This window comes from Cynara cardunculus (assembly GCF_001531365.2).
Source record: "Cynara cardunculus var. scolymus isolate 2C chromosome LG 2, CcrdV1, whole genome shotgun sequence".
In the NCBI taxonomy this organism is placed as follows: domain Eukaryota; kingdom Viridiplantae; phylum Streptophyta; class Magnoliopsida; order Asterales; family Asteraceae; genus Cynara; species Cynara cardunculus.
The window spans coordinates 30,424,367-30,441,323 of NC_037529.1; the positions used below are offsets into that span (position 1 = coordinate 30,424,367).

Here is a 16,957-nt window from a genome sequence, read left to right on the forward strand (position 1 = left end):
AAATCGTCGTTCCCACCGCCGAATCGTTCCTCAATCGCTTTCAATCGTCGTTTCCACCGCCGAATCGTTCAATCGCCTTCAATCGTCGCTCTCCATCTGTTATTTCAGGTATGAACAATGCCTTATCATTTATTCATTTATCTATTTGAGTTTTGTTTTTGGGTTTTGCTTTTGGGTTTTGGGTTTAGGGCTTCATTTACTGATGCTTAATATGGTAGTATAGATTTTGTATTGTTATTTACTGATTTTGTGAGAAAATTGTTCAATCACCTTCAATCGTCGCTCTCCATCTGTTATTTTAGGTATGAACAATGCCTTATCATTTATTCATTTATCTGTTTGAGTTTTGTTTTTGGATTTTGCTTTTGGGTTTTGGGTTTAGGGCTTCATTTACTGATGCTTAATAAGGTAGTATAGATTTTGTATTGTTATTTACTGATTTTGTGAGAAAATCGTTCAATCGCCTTCAATCGTCTAGCTTTCAATCGTCGCTCTCCATCTGTTATTTCAGGTATGAACAATGCCTTATCATTTATTCATTTATCTGTTTGAGTTTTGTTTTTGGGTTTTACTTTTGGGTTTTGGGTTTAGAGCTTCATTTACTGATGCTTAATAAGGTAGTATAGATTTTGTATCGTTATTTACTGATTTTGTGAGAAAATCTTAACCCTTTAATTTCTGTTTACATTGTACTACTGATTTTGTGAGAAAATCTTAACCCTATAATTTATGTTTACATTGTACTCCATTGGCAAGAATATGTTTGGGTTTTGCTGTTTGGGTTGTACTCCATTGGCTAGAATATGTTTTGCTTATGTATGCCAAGTATTTGTTAAAAGGCTTCATTTACTGATTTTGCTGTTTGGGTTATACTCCATTGTCACGTTGGAATGATTGATATCTAGTCTTTAACTTCTGGGTCCATTTTTGGTTTGTCAGCCCAGCCACAAGTGCATAAATTCTGTTTAGATTGTAGTTGTTTTGTGGACGTTCGAATGGGCTGTGGATAGTATCGGATTGTTGGCTAGCACCATTGGGGATTCTTTGAACCATACAAAGTAAAAGATTTGTCTTTAAGCATACAACATTTTATGAATGCCAAGATTGGTTTTATGAGAACTGCAACAAAAAGTTAATGATGAAAAGTGGAAAATTTGGAGGAAGGTTATAAGGTAACTAATTGCCAAGATTATTGTTGCTTAGATCACTTCACTAATCCATAACACAATGTCAGGTTTATAAAATTATGCTACTACCAAAAGAATCCATGAAAAGATTGAAAGAAAATTTCATCTGTTAGAAACATGTAATCATTCGATTTTAAAGATTGAATTAGCAAATCGCTTTCTAATGGAACAAATTTGGACTTCTGTCTTTTCCAGATCTGAACAAAATACCCGCTAGGCCCGAATCCCACTCCACGCTGCTGCCGTCGAGTATCTACGATCCCCTCGCAAGTAAGCATTTATGTATTCTTCTTACGGGCCGTTTACCTAAATGTTTACCAGGTAAGTACTTACCCTTAGGAGCCAACACTATAATTTATTTTACCGGGTAAGATTGTAGTACATCAAAATGGTATCATATGCAACAATTTACCCGGTAAGCACTTACCCGAGTAAGAGTCGTCACTCTCACTTACCGAGTAAGACTCTCCATCTTTATCTTTGCTCTTACGAGGTAAAGATTTTTGACCCTTGCCCTGTTCATCCGGTAAGGAAAATTACCCGATAAACACTTACCGGGTAAGCGTTTAGTAAACGGCCCCTTAATGTTTTCCTTTATGTTTTTATGTTTGATTGCAATTCTAAGTTTTTTGCCGGTAACTCCTTGAAATGATGAAAAACTCCATCTCCGTTGTTTGATTTTCGATTTCGAATTATGGCTATTTGTTTATTTTGTTCCGAATTACTAGCATTTTACTTGCATTATATTCATAATGGTGTAGGAAAGCTTAGTTTCAGTTTGTTTACGATCCGAATTCTTGATGATGTTAGTTATAGAGGGTAAACTTATGGCGTTGTTTGTTTAAGATCAGATTACTTGTTCATTGAATAGACTAGAATGAGATCCTGCATATGAATCAAGTGCAACCAACACTGATTTATTCAAAATCCAAATGGAAATATTAAGACTCAAATCATCCTAACAATGTCCACAAAAGATGACTAACAAAAAATTTAAAGATAGGAAGAGTATAGAACTGAATTCAAAGAGTACCACCTCGGAGAGCTTAGTTTATAAAGCCTCGACTGTTTCTTCTACCTCTAGCCTTGTGGAATTTTCTGCCCTTAGCTCGCACATACGGCTTGGTGTGGCTGTCTGGTACACTGGGAGCCTTTCCAAAGTGTCGCACTGCTTCACGACAATTCTTTGGACCTCTTAGCAGAACCTGTAATACCCAGTTAACATTTTCATGAAATTATCATTAAGTTGTATACTAACATGTTGAAGCAACTGTCCGTTAAGTTTTCAAATTTTTGTAGCACCAACTGTTCATTAAGTTATATACTAACATGTTGATGCAAATATTTGTAAAACACAAGTGCATAACTGCTCAAATGCACCTCAAAATAATAAACTTGTTTACTTGAGACCTTTATGTATATAATCTATGTAGTATATGAAACCATATCACAAAGTTGTTTTGATCAGCGTTATCGGTTCTTAGTGAGGAGGACAGGAAGCAACTTCAATGCTGTGATATTGAAGAGGCTGCTTATGAGCAAATTAGCAAATATATTTACATGTAATATACGGCATTAAAACGTGTTTGCATTGCCAGCAATAGAATGATATAATCAACATGTATATATGTTTGTAACCTGATTTAAAACAAATACCTTGCCAGACATGTAACAATAAAGAAATCGGAGGTTTGTTAATTTTGCTCATGAACAGCCTCTTCAATATCACATTTGAAGTTGCTTTCTGTCCTCCTCACTAAGAACCGATAAAGCTGATTAAAACAATAAAACAACAAGGAGCTTGAGGTAGATATCATCGGATCTAGGGCCGGTTCTTTTGGTCTTCTTGCTCTTTCCACCTGCAACACCCCGGACCGTGGCTGATTACATGTAATGATTAGTTGTGTGGCATAATGGCTATACATGTCATGTGCATATTTGCCTATGTAAGAGCCAGATAACTTGAGACAACTTCTTATACAAATGACAATAAAAACATGGGTTTCTTTTCTGCAATAAATCAACCAACCGAGTGCAAAATGAAGCTCAAATCATTTAGTAAAAGATTTGTCTGCAATAAATCAACCATCTCCGTTTGATTTTTGATTTCGAATCATGGCTGTTTGTTTATTATGTTTCGAGTTACTTGCATTTTATTCGTAATTGTGTAGGAAAGCTTGGGTTTAGATTGTTTACGATCCATATCGTGAATCCTGGTAAGTTTTCATACGATGTTAACGAACTGGTCTCAAACAGTCGGTTGTCGTGAATGAGGTGGCAACCGGAGGGACATCATATGGCACCACTCAATAAGTCAAGAAACTTGTGAATTTTCGATGTTGTTTCTGGTAATTCTGTGTGTAATTCAAGTTGATTATGGCTAGGATTCATACTTCAATTAGGAAAGGAGAAAGTAGTTAGGAGCTCTCATTAATTTTAATCAGCTATGTTATCCACTATAAGTACATATTGAAAAAAATGGTTACGCACTTTATTTTGTCTTTCTCTAACCAAACAGTTATTGGGTAAATATTTATCGTCAAGAATCACCACTCTTACTTATCTTGAAACATTTTTTGCCATCGAAATGGATTATTCGCAAACACCTTTTATCCAGTAAGCATTAACAGGTTAAAGTCTTTTTCTTCAATTATCGGGTAGGATTCTCGGTTCTTGCTATACATCTTACTGAGTAAGATTTTGAATCCTTGACATGCTTACATGATAAGGTAAGTGACACTTAGGGGCCGTTTACCAAACAATTATCCGGGTAAGTGCTTAACAAGCTACATTACCTCACAGGATGAATATGGTAAGGACCAAAAATCTTACCCGGTAAGAACGAAACAAGGACCAAGAGTCTTACCCGGTAAGTGAAGGCAACAACTCTTACCACGGTAAGCACTTACTGGGTAAATTGTTGCATACGATGTTGTTTTGGTGGACTAAAATCTTACCCGGTAAGTAAATAATAATGTTAAATTTTACCGGTAAGCACTTATCGGGTAAGTGTTTGGTAAACAACCCCTTAATAAACAGTTTCTTAATTCTTCATTTTTGACCAAATCAATCCAGTAGGAAAGATTGGTTATATTTGCAATGAGAAAAAGCTCATAATTTGTTGTATATATAATTTTAATAAATTCATATGACATGGCTTGTGAAATTAATAAAAATATATATGGAATTTATTATTATAAGAAAAAAGCGATGTGGTTGTGTTGCTATTGAACAGCTTCTTTAAAATGATGATATGATGCATGACATTTTCCCCTTACTATCTCCTCCTCCTTCCATTTTGTTTTGTTGTTGTTGGTGGAATATTCTGTTGCTACCCGTCTTTCCCGGTTTTCTTGCGACGTGCCCCACCATCCCTTCCTCCTTTTTATTCCCTTTTCAACCATTCTTAATTTTCTTTCCAAATCTATATCTATACTACTTTATTACCCAAATTTGATAAATATTTTAAAAGTTTTAAGCTTATCTCCAAAAAAATTACACTTATCTCCATGAGATTATTTGTTTTGGAGAATCCAACATTGATCATAATATTAAAATATTTTATTCATCTATTATTATTTCTCTCCTAAATATTTATTTTCAAAGTTCTCTATTGAGATAAAATGTTTTATGTTGTTCTAATGTTCGATTTTATTCTATCAACAATATTTTCAAAGGTTCATCTAGTTGAGAAACAAATGTTTGGGTTATCATGCATCACAATCTCTTTCATTTTTTAATTTTGATAGAGATGTGAACCCCCCCCCAAAGCTATTTCAAATATATTTTACAAAAAAATGATATTTAACAGAATATATGAACCTTTGCATCCCGCTGCATTGCGCGGGTAGACAACTAGTATATATATATATATATATATATATATATATATATTATGCTGGGAAGAACTTGATCATATGGCAAACTAGATGGGTAAATGATATATCAAACGGTAAAATTGTCAATAAAGTACCAATGCATCTAATAACTTGCCTTCAAGCCAAAATCAGCATGTGAAAAGTTCTTACTTGGTCATAACAACACTTTGTATGCTCTACAAGCAAACTGACCGAAGAAACCTACAAAAGTCTGTATCTAATCCTCGGTGTTTTCAGCATTAGCTCCCTTGAGATGTAGATGTTTTTCCCTTTTTTGGAAATCTGTCAGACCTTTCCCGCTTCCGGTTACACCCACCTTCCCAAAAGGGTCCTCTGGAGACTTGAATATGCTTTCCCGCTTGCGACCCGAGAAGAACCCAATCTGGAGTCAAACAGAAATGAAATTAGATTTAACTGAATACGAATAATCTCCTAAACCTCCATGATGGAAATATGAGTCCACACTCCATACCTTCTTGGCACGGCCTTTCGTGGTCTGAAATTGTTGCCATGCATTTTGTCTTTTATTCTGTGTAACCTCAATTTGCTCTTTTCGCATCTTAGACTTGAAAGCATGTATCTTCTTACGTTTAGCAGCTTTCTGTATACAAATAAAAACCTTTTTATTTATAACATCTTATATAAGAATATGTATGGTGTTGTACAATGATGTCGAGATCAACAAGTGGGAGGTCTGAAAAATCAAACATGCCCTCACCCTCATATATATATATATATAAGTAAAAGATCGCCTATTAGTGACACCATGTTTGGCAACCATAAGCTAGCTTATTATTTTAGCTTATTGCAAAGTCATGTTCTTCTTTTAGGTCACTTTATGTTGTTATCTAGATCATGAGCTAGTTTTTACCAAACATTACTAGCTTATCAGCCAAACATTGCTTTAACTAGAAGGATTGGAAATCAGCCAACTAAAGCAAATTTAATATCCTGTTTCCAGGAGAAAGGTTCTGGATATGCCACTGTAGTTTTCTAACGCCTACTAGAAGGATTTAAAAATAATTTCTTGTTCTGGGAAACCATGACCAGATAAGGAAGTTGGCCAGGTTCAGCTGTGCCTTATAACGTACTCGTAAAAATATATACTATTGAAAGCAAATTTTGCAAACATGCTTACCACATCCTCAGGATCTTCTGGTTCAATACGAAGCTTTGCCGGCAAGCTTTTTGACTGGAAGTCCACATCAGCTGAAGCAGCTTGGGCAATCTTACGTTTAAGAGCTTGCTTAGTAGCTTCTGCCTCCTTCTCAGCTTCCAGCAATGGATCAACAATTCCTTCTTCTAAAGGCCTAACATTAGCAGGATCAACCTGCCCACATTTTGTCGGTAAGCCATGCCACATTCATACAATGATATACAGAAAGAAAACAAAGCAAGTGAGACAGCAAAGAAGCACATATCAAGGTGTCGCTCTGATTTTTAGACGATGAAGATAAGAACATACAAAAATGTGTGACCAAGATAAGAAAATGTGTAGTAATTCAAAAAAGAACATCATAAACTTGAGCAATGACCAGAAAACAAAGTAGCAATAGAACCATTAACCATCAGTAATCAAATGGCAATCTATCTTGAGTTGAAAATTTACGAGCCTTAATTTATTAATGAGCGCCATGACAGAAACTTATTAGAGACATATAGGCCACCAAATAAACAGTGGATGCATTCTGCAGAAGTCATACCAGACTAAGCCTATTCGAGTGCCCTATTGAACAAACAAATCTTATATTTAACCCAATTTGTCCGATGTAAATAGGCAAGAAGACAAGTTCCAAGGTGGCAGAGTTGATCTTCATTGAATCCTTGCTCAAGCTAGCACAAGCACTTACAATTCCCATGCTAATGATACTCTGTATTATTAGAGATGTCAGCAGATAATCCTCATTAAACAATTTAGAAGTGAAGTTCAGGTAACTTGTTAGTTACATGGATATGTTTTTGGGTAAGGCATAAATGTCGTTTGACCTCAGGGAATTGTTAACAAGCATGAAGATACAGTCATAGATGACACCAAATTCGGAAGATGAAAAGGGAAGTCTGATCATGTTAGCATAAGTTGATCAAAAGTGATCATCTGCTTTTACACTGCTAAAAAATTTATTCGGATGCACTAATATTCTCCCCATTGACTGTTATGTCATGGACCCAAGTACATCGTACATAAACTTAATTTGAGGTTTGATCCAAACCCCAATAAAGATGACAACTAGTAATCATAGCAATGATGGAAGAAAAACCATGTATAATGTGACATCAAGCATTGCGCTTGGTGGCATTTGGCCCATCCACTAGGTGATACCACCCAGGAAGTCATGGGTTCAAATCCCCTTTTGTTTCATAGCTATTCTTAAAAAACAAACCTTATATAATAGTTTAAACCATAATACATGACCTAATTCTCTTAATGCCTTCTTGTATTTATCCGCTAGTATAGTCTCTAGCAGATGAAAGTTCTCCAAGAATAACTGAAGCAAATTTTGAGTAGGCTATGTAAGAAAAACTAAAACAAAAAGAACTAAAGTAGACGGTAATTCATTAAATAATTTACAAGGTCAAATCAAGGATAGCAACAACAGAAAATGTTCAAGGCAGTAAAGGCCTTCCCGTTCGTAATCTTAGCCACACAGATCATACCTCTTCCTTATTTCCCCAGCCACTATATGCAACCAAATATCCATTTTGCGTGAAGGCCTCTATTGTTGCATCATACCTGCATATTCAACAATATCAGACAGATAGGAGAGGCCAAGAAAGAAAAAAATTGGTGCCCGGCCCTTGATCAGATAAAGCTGCCCGCCCTATGACTTTTTTGAAAAGTGAAAGAACACCAAAAAAGAAAAGTATACCACTCGCCATCTTCACTATAAACAGCTTGAACTTTAGCACCAACAGGAAGCTTGTGCCCATCAAACATTTCACTTGATACCTGATTAGATATATGAAAGAAAATGAGACAGACAGAAATGCATAGCAGATATATTAGACAGAGAAAGAGAAACAGATCCATAAACACACAGCCAGATTTCGATAACATAATAAGGTAACATACAGACTTCCAACAAAAAAAGGAAAACCTAATACAGACCAGCCTCTATCCATCACCACCAAATAATGGAGAGATCATCACTTTCCTCCAACAAAAGCTGTTTTGTTATTTGACAAATCCAAAAGAAGTTTTTTAGGACAGCAATTGATGACATGGAATGGATATTTTTTACATGATACATAACACCTAGTTAGCAACATTGTTTTACATTACAGTGTTGTAAATGTAATTGGTGTTTTGATTCTATTTCACAAAGAAAGAAAAACATTTTTCACAATACTATTTATTTTTTAATAAGCCCCTTAGAAGATTGTCACAGAAGAAAACCACCAAACTGAAATTGAAGACCAGTGAAACAATTGAAAACAAGTCCCCCATCTGCCCACTGCCTAATTCCCACCACTATTGCCTCCCCATTTGCTCCATCATGATCAACAACAAGATCATGTTACACTCACTCACAACGCACAATGTGAAGATCTATAAAAAATCTAAAATCTTGCAACTTGTTTGTTTCAGTTGTGCTCTTCCTCAACCATTCTATGATAATCCTTCATAAGCTAAAAAAACAAGAATAAAATAGCACAAAAAATTGGGCATATTATCAAATCGTTATGGTGATCTGCAATAGTTGTGAGAATATGAGGGTTAACCAAGGTGATGTCACCAAGGTGGCAGAGAATGGAAAAGATGACAGATGAAATTGAGGGAGGTGGAGTTCACTTATATAACACAGAGGGAGGCGGAGAATAGAAATTGAGGGGAAGATATGAGGCAGAGGGGCAATACTTGATTTGGAATTTTTATTTTTTTGGGTTTGAAACATCTACTGCATTAAAGAAGTCAACATCCATTTCTTTCTTTCTTATAAACCAATAGAACATCAAAATAAAAATATATAACTAGCATTTACCAATTTAGTCAAATGTGTTGCTGTTTCTAAAAAGCAAACAGTTGTAAACATCTGTTTTCTACTCGGTTTATTCTTTATTGAAAACATACAACATAAACATTGCCAAGATACCTAAGGCGTAGGATATTTCAAGAAGAAGCTTACCGAAACATTTTGTAAGGTACCTCCAGAATGGTGAAAACTAGGGGATACATCAGCACTTGTTCCAATACCCACTCCAGAATTTCCAGCTTCATCCTGTGCAGTTGCCAGGAGTTCTTCAGTCAAAGCAATCACCTGCAGCAACAAGGCAAGGCTTTTAATGCTTGGGACTTCTTTCACATCGCTAAGATAAAAATGGTGTTGTTTCAAACTCATAATCTTAGAGTGAACATCTGAAATCAGGAGACAGAGGTAGATTGGCCATCACGACACATAGCAGACCTGCACAGAAATCAAGATACAAGTGATGGACATCTTTGATGTTGTTTCTAAATCCAAAACTTTGCAAGTTTGTCAGACTTCACCAGGTGTGGAAGTTAATATTTAGTAGGAATCTCATTCTCACCTTCTAAAGCGAGGTAATCAAGGCCCTTGTCAGTCATTACCAGTTAACTATTGTACTTGCTAGAGCAATACAAACATATTATATACAAACACACATCCATGTGCATCTGTGTTTATGGAGAAAATGGACAGCGTCAGACTACGTATTAGGATAGTGAATTGTTATATTACTCTACAAGGCATCCAAAATATATATCAACATAATGAAGCTTCTAAATCATTTGTGGCAAATGCAAATATATAAGAGAATTTAGATGCCAAGTCCGGGTAGCTCAGCAACAGCCCCATGGCAACAGAATTCAAATGGGACAAACGCTAGAATGTAACAGAATAAGTAAGATCACCTCCACAAGCTCTTTCTCCACATCAGTATACTCGGCATTCCCAGGGTCATCCTTCAAAAGCTTCCTGACCTGATAACAGACAAAGTTCTTACAAGTGACTATACAGTACATAATTGTTGCATAGGATGAAAATTAAAATGAACTTTTTTTTTGAGAAAGCAATTAGAAACAAAGAGAATACACACACATCCTACTTTATTGAGTTTTGAACCCACAATCACTAGGTCCATATAGTTGATCAGATACCAGTTAGATAAAAAGCCACAAAGGAATAATATATTTATATCAAATAAATAGCTGAGCAGGCAACTTCCAAAGCTCCCAACAAATGTAAAGGACAAAGTCCTGTCAAACTACATTAATTACAAAAGAACTTGAAAGCAACAAAACAAATTACAACAGCTATCTTGCAAAAAAGTTGAGGTGCTTAATATTGTGCAAATGATTATAGAAAAGCCTCCATCTATATCTGACACAGACATTCATCAGGCCAAAGGTGCAGCAAGAATGCAGGACAATTTCCAAACAACAAAAGTAAATTACTCTATCGCAAAGTTGTTAAACGCTCAAGGCACACTTAGGCGCAAAGGGGTCCTGGAGCCTAGGTGCGAGGACCAGGAATGCAAGGCACATCTTATAAAATGTGTGAGTATGTATATATATATAATATATATATATACATACACACATAGTCATAGGCAACTCAAATAGCATTATATAAAACATGTTCAATTTCAATTTCTAAAAAGTAGTAATATCAAACATATCTCAATAATGTCTTGACTAGTACAAGCCTCCAATGCAGTAACCAGAAGAGAGAAGAAGAGAAAAGGGTTTTAAGCCATGAGAAAGAAGTTTTGGGTTTAAACCCATGCGGAAGAAGTTTTGGGTTTAAAGCCATGCGGAAGAAGTCTTGGGTTTAAAGCAGCGAGGGAGAAATATTAGGTATGGAACATATCTAGAGGGAGCCTTAAGTTCTAGAATCTGAGAATTTAATAGACTTGTTTAATACTAGGACTTGTCTGGTGACTCTTTCTTGTAGAAGTCCAAGAGACAAGAAAGTTATTAATATTAGGGTTTGTTTGACTGGTGCTAAATAGATCTTTCCAGCACCTTGGTGCGCCTCATCAATACACCTCGCCTCAACATGCAAAAAACCCACGAGCATGCTCCTTATGCGCACTTTTCACAACTATGATCTATCGTGACGCAAGTGAAAAACTTATGACATCCAGGAATCACTACAACCATTATATTACTTGCACTTCTTGATCTTGATTAGCACTAGCACAAACAGATGCACATGTACTAAAGATGATTTGCAGCTTTAATTGCATTTGTCGTCCATGTATACTCTTAAGGTGTACCCAACAAATCATGAGTTATTTTTACCTCTCCATTAGCCAGCAGCCAGGCAATCTTTTGCGTATAGCATTTACATACAACCTTCACTACAGAAAGAAGCACCTAGCATCGCCCTCCCTAAAAGAAATCCTTCTTATCCCATTAAGCCTCCATGTAACTCGCTATTTCATCTATTCAATCCCTATATCCCCATCAGACTTCTACATCCCTAGTCCTGCGTTCCAACCAAAACCCATCCTTGGCAGATTCTACCGACTTGTTCTATACCAAACAAAACAAACCCATTAAATCTCCCTTGAAAGTACAGTCCTAGAGATGTACACAAACACGTACTCTACCCCAAATGGTAAGGCGTTTGTTTCCATAACAACCCTCTGCTTGTAAAAAAGCTAGCTACCTGCTACCTTAGAATTGTAAAGAACAGTTTTTTTAAAAGAAGCCCAAATGCAAAGTATTAGCTAAAAGGAAAAAGAAACAAGACTAGAAAATAGCAAACAACAGAGAAAAAAATAGGCACATTAAAACATAGAAAAAATTAAGAAAAAACACACATTCCTCCATCTACGTAAGACTTAGTTACCCTATTTGTCACTCCATAGCCCTCTCCCGTCTCACCCTCAACCTCCTTAATTACCTTCCTCCCATGCACGCTAGCTATAGGCCCTACACCCTAGTCTACTACCGTAGTCTTGCATCTCCAAGAACTATCAGAGGTCTTGTTCTCAACCGGCAGGGAGCACCTCAGTATACCCCCCGGGCGGTCCGGGGGGGGACCACCATGGCTAAAGATCTCAAGCAATGGATATGATTTCATCCAGCTAATGAGAAGGCAAAGGAGGCTTTCTCAATCTGTCTTTGCTTTAGCCTCATTCCTAGCTCTTATAGGCATCGCTCACTAAGGGGTGTTTACTTATATCTTTCCACCTCTTACCGGATGAAAGGCTCTTACTCTAGTTAGAGGTCAGCTATTTACCAAACACAAATTAACTTCTGACCATTGATCGTGCATCTGTCTGGAGACGGACAATATTCATGCTTAGCACGGTCAGCGACTACTTTTCCTTATCTACCCTCCCTCAGCCATCTGCCCCAACTTCGAGAGAACAGAAAAACCTCATCATCACTATCCCTACCATCATTACCGCCATTTCTTGAATCTGTATCAGACAAAGAAAACCCCTGAAAAACCCACCTTACGTTAGGTGAGATTATTATATCAAATGAACCCAAAAGAACTTGAATCCATGGTATCCTACAAGAAATAGAGCAACCTAATCAAAGATCTTTCAGTTTTAAAGAGAAGTTGTTTGATAAGTTCAAATTGTATTCCACGAACCAACACCAACAATGACTTTACCTTTTTACATAAATCAAAAGAAACGCAATTCCAAGATCACTTCACCTCCTAAAGAGATCTCAATTTGTGGTATACCCCTTTTGAGAAATGAAAATTTTAATGTTTTGCTCAAGTTTTTGAGAGCTACAACAAAATGAAACCCAAAAATAAAAGAGAACTAGAAATAGGTAGCACAAGAACCAAGAGGGGTGGAAGGTTTCCTTTGGAAGATAAAGGGGTCGGCAACTCAACATAATCCAAAAAGGTATTTTATATTTAGTAGACAATTTGGGACAATAACTTCTTTCACTAATTAACTTTTAGGGGTATGATAGTCATTTTATTATAATAAGCACTTAATACAAAAATATTTGTAAACAATAAATTTAGTCGGCACTTACCCTGGTCAGACCACTTACCAGACCTCTTATCAGGGTCAACACTTGCCCACATTTTCTTTGGTAAACAGCCCCTAAGACAAGTCATAGACTACGATCTACTTAAAGAACTGGGTGATCACCTTCTTCTTTCTTCTAAGGTTGTCATGTCCATATTCATCCCACGTCCTTCTCCGCCCATACCACCCCTTCGACCGTCATGCTTTATGTTCTCCTTATTAGTAGCACTATCGGTCTCCTACAGACGTGACCAAACCACCTCAACTTGTCCCTGCTAAGTGAACTCCCACCTCCATCGTGAAGGCGGTATCACACAACACAATCTAACCACAGGTCCATCCAAGTATCCTCACTTTTTCCAACACCCCGACCCATACAACATAGTTGAGCTGATGTAGAATATTCCCCACAATTTTGATGAGATCGTCACACAACACCCTCATTACAACTCCACTTTAGCCCTTCTACATTTATGTGATGCGGTACGTCATCTTCGACCCTCGCCTTATCTCTCTCTCTAGATCGTGGAGTACTAAATACATGGAACCATCCTTTTGGGGCACCCTATTAGACATATAGATAGTAGGGATAATAGTGAGCTGGTCAATTTGATCATTTGTGGGGATCTAGTCAATTAGTCAATAAGTGAGGTAAGTAGTTTGTTACGAGAAGTATAAATAGAAGCGATGTAGAAGCTTTTACGCATCGATTTTGTATTTTGTAATTGGCGAGAGCCTCTTTGGAAGCTCTCTCGAAAAATTCCCCGCCTTTTTTTTAATCTGGGGTGATCCCCGGTGGAATTGCTTTTTTTGAAAGTCAGTCAAGCAAGAAGGAAGGTAGGATTAGCTTTGAAGCAGTCTTCAAGCATGACATGAATTCAAGCCAGTCTGCTACAGAGAATCAACTTATAGTTTGCTTTTTCCTTCCTTTCTTCGTTTCGAATTGAAAGAAGAAGAGTTGAGTAAATGAAAAATCCAAAGTCAACATTTGATTGTTGAATAAAGATGAACGGTGTGCTTCAATTGGTATCAAAGCAGTCGATCTTGGAAATGACCAAGAGTTTGCTAACCAAATTAACAAGATTGTTGGAGATCTAAGATCGGTGCAATCAAAGTTGAAGTTCATAAAAGAAAACTTTCAGGCTGTGAAGCAAATGCTCAAAGAACAGGAAGTACTAGAAGATTCGTCCAAGAAGTCACCAATCCAGGTAAGGTCAATGAACTCGTCAAGATTTGAATCCCTGACCTCGATCTATTTTCAAGATTCCAAGATTCTGCTATGAAAACGAAGAGAAGGCAGAGACAAATCAATGATGAAGAGTAAATCAACAACAACAAAGGCTCCGACAATAAAAGAAACGAAGAACAAGCAAGAGACTATTCCAAGTAATATTAACAATAGACAAAGAAAAGAGGAGTCACAAGATCTCTGTAGAGAGTCCAAGCAATTGCAATATGGGAAGATTTTGGTTAGGCAACCACCATAGCTTACCGCCACCACTACCACCACCATCGCCATTACCGCCGCCTCCACCATTGCCACTACCTATGTTATTGTTACTGCCTTCGCCCCCAACCACCTCCGTCACCAGTCTCCTATGGTTCGTCAACTGCATCTGTTTTTAGGAACTACAATATGTACATTCAAGAAAAACTAGGGGTTTGTTCATTCTATTGGACTTCAAATACTACAATGAAGCCCACATTTATATCCTTTTCTTAAGCCCAACAACTCAATTTAACTATCCCTCAAGCCCTAAAAGTGTCAACAATAAACCAGTGTATGAATTTCACAATACGAGTGTGTCTCCTACAGAATTAGATTTCTCCACTCGCTTCAAGATTCTTCACACTTTGATTCATCGATCCCTAGGGTTTCTAGCTTCATGAATTTCAAGTGTGGCCCTAAGGAACACCTCCAAAGCCAAAAAGGTACTTTTTGGAAAGAACAAAAATAAGAGGTCGACAATTGTTAAATTTCAGAAGGCAAGGTGGCTATCAGAAAAGTAATAGGTGGATCTAGGGAAATAAGGTGGGTGGGAACCCAACTGGATTTAGCCATTAGATATACATTTAATAGAAAGAGAGGGTTTAGGAAATTTTCGGAGGGGAGCATTGGAACAGTGCATGTGCTGATCAAGTCGACAAAGAAAACATTCAGATCTTAAAGAATCAAATGGAAGTGTTGATCAAATTGCAAGATAACCTGACAAAGATGAAACTACGAGCTCGAAAGAGGATGAACATGTCAATTAGAACATGAAGAAACCAAAAAAAGAATATATAAATTCTGATAACAAAGAAGTTTGGGAAGAAAAGGCTAAAGAGCTCTTGCAATATATGATGCAGGAGGAGTTTGTTGCATTTGGGGAAAAAGAGCATCGAGCCATAGATATCATTTTAGGAGATAGATATATATGAGTTATTTGATTTCAAGCATTATTGGGGTATCAAATTTTCTCTTGTTGAAGGCATTAATGAAATAATGCAAGACCTTAACACAAAGCTCATGACTTTTGAAAGTGGTGAATATGTTGAAAGCCATAAACAAATCTCGGTAGAATTGTCTGAGGAATTGAATGAAAGAGAAGTGAATCAATTTCTTTATTTTTCTTTCCACCTTGAGAAGGTGGATGTTTGGGGGTCGGGCATTGTTATGCATATAGATAGTAAGAATAATAGTGAGCTATTCAATTAATCATTTGTGGAGAGTTGGTCAATTAGTCAATAAGACTGCATTTGGTACATGGGACGGACTGGACAGGAGTGAAGTAACTAGCTTGTTAGGAGTAGAAATTGAAGCGAGGTAGAAGCATTGAGGCAAAGCTTTATAAAAACGAAATCAAGCCTCGAGGCATTTTCCCTCGAGTAAGGCGTAAGCCTCGAGACGATCCGAGGCGTAAGCCCCACGACGGATATATATATATATATATATATATATATATATAAAATCAAGGTTTTAAAGAACGAAACGAGCCTCAAGGCGTTTTCCCTTATTATCTTATCTCATCAAGGTAATGATCCATCAACCTACCGGCTCTTTTTTCTGATACGTGAGACGTAAGCCTCAAGGCGATTAAGGCGTAAGCCCCAAAAAATAAAACAGCAAAGTTCATAAATGCATTAATAGAAAAAACAAACATAATTCCGTATATGCACTAGTATGTGGCAGCAACTAAAAACAGAATATATATATACACACACATATATATGTACACAGTTACACACACGTATGTTATAACATGATACACAAAAACAAAATACATTTATATATTGATATATATGCTTGTATTGGCAACATAATACACAAACCCAAAAAATATATATATACACGCACACACTTGTAAAGTTGTATGTAGCAGCTTAATATACAAAAACTAATATACATTATACGTAAATGTATGCGAAGTGAGTGAAGAGTAATAAGCAAGTTCAAAAACAAAATAATTATGTATAATTATACATATATAATGTACTAACAAAGGAATATATATATATATATATATATATATACATATATATATCTATGAGAATATATATAAAAATTGTACTACAAAGAAATATATATATATATATACTATCTTATAAAGCATATAGCTAAAATTTTAAAAACTCTTAAAAACAACCTCTATATTTCATCTAACTAACTGCAGATAAATATAATCAAATATTGGATAAACATGTCATTTTAATTATAAAATATCTAAAATATAATTAGGATAATCATTGAGTTATACTTAATAACAGAATACTTGATTATTAAGTTTATAAAAATCTATACTATATTATAAAGCATTTGACAAAAACTCTTAAAAACGATTTTTTATACACAAAATACTGTTTATTGATGCATATTACTTAAAATTTAAGATTATAAGTAAATTGTGCATAGCTACAACTTATTACACTACCAAAAAACCGCCT

The 16,957-nt window shown here is 36.2% G+C and overlaps 1 protein-coding gene across 1 annotated transcript in view; it reads right to left on the bottom strand.

Annotated features, from left to right (window-relative positions):
- Positions 1 to 5,106: 5,106 nt before the first annotated feature.
- The window catches only part of LOC112505758 (survival of motor neuron-related-splicing factor 30), a 19,762-nt gene continuing 7,911 nt past the window's right edge, over positions 5,107 to 16,957 (bottom strand). Inside the window, exons 2-8 of the mRNA XM_025109721.1 lie at positions 9,936 to 10,004; positions 9,190 to 9,321; positions 7,933 to 8,012; positions 7,721 to 7,796; positions 6,204 to 6,395; positions 5,538 to 5,666; positions 5,107 to 5,447 (exon numbers count right to left, since the gene is read on the bottom strand). Of these exons, the coding sequence (XP_024965489.1) occupies positions 5,283 to 5,447; positions 5,538 to 5,666; positions 6,204 to 6,395; positions 7,721 to 7,796; positions 7,933 to 8,012; positions 9,190 to 9,321; positions 9,936 to 10,004 (843 nt within the window). The 3' untranslated portion in view covers positions 5,107 to 5,282. The remainder of the gene's footprint in view (positions 5,448 to 5,537; positions 5,667 to 6,203; positions 6,396 to 7,720; positions 7,797 to 7,932; positions 8,013 to 9,189; positions 9,322 to 9,935; positions 10,005 to 16,957) is intronic.